The sequence below is a fragment of the Propithecus coquereli genome, unplaced genomic scaffold (assembly GCF_000956105.1).
Source record: "Propithecus coquereli isolate 6110/MARCELLA unplaced genomic scaffold, Pcoq_1.0 Scaffold5, whole genome shotgun sequence".
Lineage (NCBI taxonomy): Eukaryota > Metazoa > Chordata > Mammalia > Primates > Indriidae > Propithecus > Propithecus coquereli.
In genome coordinates this window covers 15,091,967-15,099,763 of record NW_012150840.1, presented here as the reverse complement: position 1 = coordinate 15,099,763, position 7,797 = coordinate 15,091,967, and the positions used below count along the sequence as shown (strand labels likewise).

Sequence of the window (7,797 nt, the reverse complement as noted above, 5' to 3'; positions counted from 1 at the left end):
TTATAGGCATCTCAAACTTAGTATATTCAAAATCAAACTTCTCATTTTTGGCCCAGACCTGTTCCTCCTGCAGCCTTCCTGTCTCAGTAAATGGCATCTCCATTCTACACGCCACATCCCATCCATCAGCAAATCATATTGATTATCTTCAGAATATGTCCAACCACTTCTCACCATCTTCACTACTACAGCTGGTCTCCCTGGTGCCACCCTTGCACTTCTGCAGTCAGTTCTCCTCATGGTAGCCTGAGGGATCCTTTTAAATACTTATTGCTCAAAACCTCTATGGTTCCCTCTATTAGTCAGTAAGAACCACAGTCCTCACAATGGCCCTACATTACCAGGACCCCAGCCACCTCCTGACCTCTTCTGCTACCATTTTCTCCTCCTTTGCTTAGCTCTAGCTGCAGTGGCCTCCTTGTTCCTTGTTTGTGTTACTAACGTTACCTATGCAGGACCTTGCACTTACTGTTGTTACTGCCTGGAAATTCTCTCCCTCACTTCAATCAGATCTCTGCTCACATGTCAAAAAGGACTTTTCTAACTACCCTATCTAAAATGATGATACTGCACCCCACTATTCTTTATTTCCACTTATTTTTTCACCACTTATCTTCCTTTATAGCACTTATCACTACCTAAAATTTTAGATGTTTATTTATTTATGTATTATCAGTCTCCCCCCACTAGAATATTAATTCCATAAGGGCAGGGACTTAATTTTGTTGACTGCTCTATCACCTCATACAGTGCCTGTCATGAAGTAGATGCCCAGTAAAAGTTTGACCCATAAAATGTTGTCAAATGAGTGAATGAATGAATGAGTGAATGGCAGTGTGTAGGAGCAGTGGGCATTTTTATGTGGGTGTGATCAGGAAGAGTTTAAGCTTTATACTGGGGAACAACCAGCTTTCCCTTGTTTACTACATAGTGTACATAGTACGTAGTCTTTCTAGTTCTAGGGCATAAAGATGGGGCACCCAAAGAATTGGGAAGCCACTGTTCTGTTAAATGATCCTGCTGTTTAACTTTTTTTCTAGATAATCACATTTTTGCCTGGGGCAATGGTGGTAATGGCCGCCTGGCAATGACCCCCACAGAGAGACCACATGGCTCTGATATCTGTACCTCATGGCCTCGGCCTATATTTGGATCTCTACATCACGTCCCAGACCTATCTTGCCGTGGCTGGCATACCATTCTCATTGTTGGTAAGAGTTTCATATGTGTAGGGTTGGGATGGCTTTGACAGAGGGTAGACCCATATCTCTAAGGTACTCTTGGTCACATTCTTGGACACAGAAATATCCTGAAAAAAAGAGGCTACTTCTGTAAGTCCTATATAATGGTAAGGGATGCCATAGCTTGTGTGGTAGGAACAGAACACTGTCATTTCCTGGACCTTTGCCATCTACCATCCCTTGATCATTTTTTAATGTAATTTTGGGTTCCACCTCCTCTCTTTGTTACTTCTAGTCATCATCCGCTAATTAATAATTTGTTGTCTGTGTCCATGCTTTCATGAGAAACATTTGGTACATCTTTTAGAAGAAACTCGAAATCGTAAATGCTTTCTGCATAAAGATTACTTTCTTAAGAACTAAATTTTAAATGCCTGTGTAAGGATTTACAAGTGCATTGTTCTAGATCAGTGGTTTGAAACCTTGGTGGCACATTAGAATCCCCTGGGGAGCTTTTAAAAATCCCATTGTCAGACCCAACCCCTGACCAATTAAATCAAAATCTCTGGGGTGGGACGTAGGTATTGTTACATGCTAAGGCTTCCCAGGTGATTCCAATGAAGAGCCAAAGTAGGGAATTGCTATTTTAAATAATGAATATAGTTAGAATAGCAAGTGGTACTTGGCTTATGGTATTAATTTCTAAAACAGTAATAATTATAAAGTTATTTGGAGTCAGGGATAGCAAATATTTTTCTATCTTAGTCTTCTTTCAGTTTTGTTGACTATATCTGTATACAGTGCTTACCTACCAAATATTTTTTCTCAGAGAAAGTATTGAATTCTAAGACCATCCGTTCCAATAGCAGTGGCTTATCCATTGGAACAGGTGAGTAGCAATGTGTCAGGTACCAGTGGTTTTCTGAAGTGTGGATCTTTGGGTTAGATTCCATGCAGTCTCCAAAACTGAAAGGAAAATAGGAATTTCTTTGGGAAATGAGGTATACGGTGATTAAGAGGGAGGGTCATATTTTGGTGGGTTTCACAATAAGTTACGACTTTTACATTGTGGTCAGAGGGAGAGTATATCTTCTTTGCCCACAACGCATATGGAAGTGATTAAGTGGCTTTCCCAACACTGTAATGCGACTTATGTATTATTCCTTCTCTTACTGCCCTAGGAGCTCTAGGTCCTCTTTGCCCTTTATTTCCATGGTTTTCCCAGGGGTACTCCAGTCTATAGAAATAGTCCTTTAAAACAGGTCCTCAGAAATAAAAGTTGGCTAAACTTTCAACATGGTTAGGAAAACCATCCCAAAGCTCTCTGATAGTTTTTCCTTGACTACTTTCTTTATGGTTCTCTGTTATTTGGGACTATGCCAGGAGATTGAATCTATGTACCTCTTTGGTTTTCCACCTGCTAGAATTTCTATAGTCTTTGATGTCTCAGAACTTAGATTCTGATATTTTGTAGAATCAAAACACATAAACACCCAAAATGAAAGCAAATTAAAGCTGGACACAGTGGCGTGCACCTATAGTCCCAGCTACTCGGGAGGCTGAGATGGGAGGATCACTGGAGGTCAGGAGTTCAAGGCTGTTATGCGCTATGATCGCTCCTGTGATCGCTCCTGTGAGTAGTCAGTGCATAGCAGCCTGGGCAACGTTAGCAAGACACCATTTCTAAAAAGCAAATAAATAAGCATATTAATTTCCCAAAATTAAGCAGTTAGAAATATGATCTAGACTTGTTGAATTTTAGTTTACACATACACTTATACCTTTTATTGGTTTCCTTAAGTAATCCATTGCTCAGCATCTCTATTTGTGCATATCACAATGACTGAATATCTTTTCTGCTAAGCACAGCTGTTCTATTACAACTTTGTTTTGCTGGAAAAGTGTTTAAAGGAAAAACATAAGATTAAAAGCATATGTCCATTGGCCAGAAAATGTAAACAAGAGTATAAGGGCAGAGATTTTTGTCATTTTTATTCATAAATTTTATCCACACTGCCTAGAACAGGGCCTGGTAAATGCTCGATAAATATTTGTTGATTGAATATGTTATAACCATCAATTGGACTATTAAACAGGAGTGAAAACGAACAGCATCTCCTAATACTTCCATAATGTGAAATGTAAAAAGCAAGTGGCAGCAGACTACATGCCTTTTTATAAAGTTTAAAAACAAACAAAATAAATAATAATGTGTCATTTAAGGGTACATCAATAGGTGATAAGGTTTTTTAGGAAGAAGTGATAAATACAGAATTAATCAGAATGGCTTTATTCTGGGTAGGAGGCCAGAGAAGAAAGGAATTTACAAGGCAGGTACAGTGATCCAGGTAATGCTCTAGTTCATCACCGTCCAATAGATCTTTCTGTGACAATAGAATGTTCTATATCTGTGCTGTTCAGTATAGTAACCACTCACTTCATGTGGCCATTGAGCACTTGAAAAGTGGCTTGTGTGACTGAGGAACGTTTAATTCTGTTTACACATAAATGGGTACACATGGCTAGTCACTATCGTATTTGATGGTGTAATTCTAGTTCTAGTGACAGATTCATGTATGTTTGTTTTATTGTTAGGCATCAAAACTTACACATAGGTTAAAAATAGCCTTATGTATATCTCAAATGTAACATAATTTTTAAAAGCCATTTAAAACAAAACCAAGTTTCAGAGCTAATTTTGGTAACTTTAGTTCTGCTACTTCAGTAGGGTCACAGGGTGGCCCAATCAGGCCAGCATGGCGGATGGTAATACACACTTTTTTACATTTAACCTTAGAATATACCATGCAATTTTATTTTAGTTTTGGCAAATTTATTTTCTTAATTATATTTTTCTTTGTTCCATATTAAAGTTCAATTTTGTTTCCTGACCACATATCAGGTAATCTTCATTAAAGTAATTTGGAATATGCTGCATGATATAAAAGAACCAGCTATTATATTTTTAAAATTTAATGCTCACATTAAATGTTGAAGAATTTACCATTCATGTTTTCCCCCAGACAGGGAGTTAGTAGTGAGTTTATCTGTCAACTTTAATTGGCGTTTGGCTCAAATGTTAAAGACCTTTTTATATAAAATGAATGTCTATGGGGTATGTTAGAATTTGAATGTTATATGTTAAAGAAGCAGAGTAAGCATGGGTGCTAGATTCGATGAGCTGTGTGGTTGGGGGGATTGTTCAGTAGTGCTCTAGAATATTGATAATCTGCTATGGATATAGGGTAAGCAAGTTTGGAAAATGGAAGTAAATCATCATTATGAACATCCTGATACCCAAATACTTTGTGTAAGAAATAAAAATTTAGGCCGGGCAGGGTGGCTCACGCCTGTAATCCTAGCACTCTGGGAGGCTGAGGCGGGTGGATTGTTTGAGGTCAGGAGTTTGAGACCAGCCTGAGCAAGAGCGAGACCCCGTCTCTACTAAAAATAGAAAGAAATTAATCGGACAACTAAAAATATATATAGAAAAAATTAGCCAGGCATGGTGATGCATGCCTGTAGTCCCAGCTACTTGGGAGGGTGAGGCAAGAGGATTGCTTGAGCCCAGGAGTTTGAGGTTGCTGTGAGCTAGGCTGACGCCACGGCACTCTAGCCCAGGCAACACAGCAAGACTCTGTCTCAAAAAAAAAAAAAAAAAGAAAAAAGAAATAAAAATTTAGTCCCCAGTATCTGACTTGCACTGTTGCAGTTCCATTTCATGCAATTCTAGGAAGCTTTCCAGGGTAAGTGGGACTGTCAGATGGTAAACCTTTCTTGCTGCATAGCAAAGCTCTCTACTTCTGTGCTGTGTATCTGTCAGTGGTTCAGAGCTCTAGCCCTGGAGGTGGTGGTGGTGAAGAGGAGGACAGTCAGCAGGAATCTGAAACTCCTGATCCAAGTGGAGGCTTCCGAGGAACAATGGAAGCAGACCGAGGAATGGAAGGTTTAATCAGTCCCACGGAGGCCATGGGGAACAGTAGTGGGGCCAGCAGCTCCTGTCCTGGCTGGCTTCGAAAGGTAATTCCTTTGGAAGAGGTACCTCCGATGAAATATCAGGCCCTTAGCAAGGACTGGAAAGGAGCTGTCATGATCTCTCAGTTTTCCATGTCCTATGAACTGTTTTGCAGCAGGAATCTAGGTTTCTGATTTCTACCTAGAAAGAAATCACCAAATCATTAATCCTTTTTTCTTTCCAACAAGAAGAGATACAAAATGTTCTCCTACCTGTATTAGTTAAGTGAATGTAAATTAATATAATCTGCCTTGAAGGCAGTTTTTGTAGTGCATGTATGCAAAGATTAGGCTTATAGATTTTGTGCTGTCATTTATAGAAATGGAATATTGGCGCAATTGGAATGCCTTACAATCGGAAAATGGTTTATGAAAGTTGAATTTCGTTGAAGTATATTTATTTTCAAGGAAAATTGGTTACAACATTTGACTGTGCAGAAGAGGATAAAATACATGTTAGTATGATGTCATTCTTTTAGAAAATATATAATGCACAAAAGTATGTCAACAGAACTATATATTGACGGTTTAAACAGTGATTATCTTTGAGTGATGGGATTGCTGGCGGTTTTTATTAGCTTCCTTTTCCCATCTGTATTTTCTCATTTTCTACAGTGAACATTTACAGTTTGTGAAATTTAAAATTTTTACCCCCTCCCCCCAAAAAAATCTATCAAATAAGACTAAACTTGATAGTTGTTTGAGGAGTCTGAACAAAAGAAGCAGTGTACTCTTCTAGATGCACCTTCAGCCTCAGCCTTAAGCAGCCTGGCAGCCATACTCACTACCATTACCTTAGAGCTTCCCAATTCACTGAATAGCCTGTGTAGAATAAATGTTTTGGAGAAACACACCAGACTCTCCAGACTGTCCTTGAATTTAAGTTGCATTTGCATCATTGTTACTTCTCTGATGAAGGGATGGCAGTTTGCTCACAGGTAGGGTGAGATGTGGTGTTAATCACCACAACAACTGTTCTGCCCCACTAGAGGGTGCTGATGTTATGACAGTGGAAACTATAGGAAAAGAGAAAAGAGAATTTGGGAGAAAGCAAATTACTGCAAACAGAACTCATAAGGTTCTTTCTCATATACATAGGAGCTGGAAAATGCAGAATTCATCCCCATGCCTGACAGCCCATCTCCCTTAAGTGGAGCATTTTCAGAATCTGAGAAAGATACCCTGCCTTATGAAGAGCTGCAAGGACTCAAAGTGGCCTCTGAAGCTCCTTCGGAACACAAGCCCCCAGTGGGAGCCTGGGTAACTGAGCTTTTTGCCTTCGAATCATGACTAGGTGTAAACAGTAATTGTGAGCTCTACCCAGTTCTCCTGGCCTCACTGCCTCTTCCTCTAGCTTTTGGTCTTCCAGCTGCCCTGCATTAACTCATCATGCTATCTATTAGGTATTTACCCTTTCACATTTCTAATAGGCTAACACTTTTCTACACCAGAGGATTGTCTTTTTCTCTCTGCTTCAGAAGTACCAAAATTGAAATTCCAAAATTCAAATTCAGTTTTTCATGACACTGCTAGGGTGGGTAACTATAAATATAAGAAATATGTGGCTTGTAGTTTATTAGGAAGCAAACTTAATATACACCTAACCGTGGTGGAAATGAAATTGTTGTGAATATCTCAATAAAACTATAAACCAATGTCATCAAACTTTTTCTATAAAGGTCCACATAGTATTTATTTTAAACTTTTTGAGCCATACAGTCCCTTTTACAACTATTTAACTCCGACGTTGTAGCACAAAAGCAGCCTCAAATAATACATAGTGAATGAGCATGCCTGTGTTCCAATAAAACTTTATTTACAAAAACAAACAGTAGGTCAGAATTGGCCCATGGGCTGTCATTTGCTGGCCCTTGCTATAAACAAAGTACAGTAGAAGGAAGAAAAGTCCAGATTGGGATAATTGAAAAGCTCCCCAGAAGAGGTAATAAAACCTTTTAAACTTTAAGGTGAATGTTTTAATTCCTCTGTCAATTAGCCTTCTCGGATTGTGTCGGTGGTCCTGTTGACTACACATCTCCCTAATCTTTTCTAAAGTGTGATCCACTATATATATCCACTGCATATCACTACATCCTCACTGTGGTCTGAAGGACTTGTTCCAAACCAAATCATGCTTTTCCCCACTTCAGCATTTTATTTTATTTTATTTTATTTATTTATTTTTATTTATTTTGTTTTTTTGTAGAGACAGGGGCTATGTGGCTCAAGCTGGTCTAAAACTTCTGGCCTAAAGTGATCCTCCCACCTCAGCCTTCCAAAATGCTGGGATTACAGGCATTAGCCACCATGCCTGGCCAATTTTGTTTGTTTTTGAGATAGGGTCTCACTGTCACCCAAGCTGGAGTGTAGTGGCACAGTCAGAGCTCACTGCAGCCTCAAACTCCAGGGTCAAGCGATCCTTCCATCTCAGCCTCCCCAGTAGTTAGGACTACAGGCACATGCCACCATGCCCAGCTCCCACTTCAGCATTTTAAATGAGAAGATATCCAAACACTTTAAAATTTTTCTCAACGTCCTCCAAAATAGACAATTGGTCTTCTACCTTAGCCTATGGGGACTGAGGCATTCGAGGGTTCCCTTG

General features: G+C 39.3%; 1 protein-coding gene across 2 annotated transcripts in view; it reads left to right on the top strand.

Annotated features, from left to right (window-relative positions):
- Positions 1-7,797, top strand: part of NEK9 (NIMA-related kinase 9) — a 45,851-nt gene that overhangs the window by 33,471 nt on the left and 4,583 nt on the right. For both annotated transcript variants that reach the window (XM_012656232.1, XM_012656233.1), the window contains 4 exons: positions 1,041-1,211; positions 2,011-2,070; positions 5,005-5,201; positions 6,294-6,455. In XM_012656232.1, the coding sequence (XP_012511686.1) occupies positions 1,041-1,211; positions 2,011-2,070; positions 5,005-5,201; positions 6,294-6,455 (590 nt within the window). The remainder of the gene's footprint in view (positions 1-1,040; positions 1,212-2,010; positions 2,071-5,004; positions 5,202-6,293; positions 6,456-7,797) is intronic.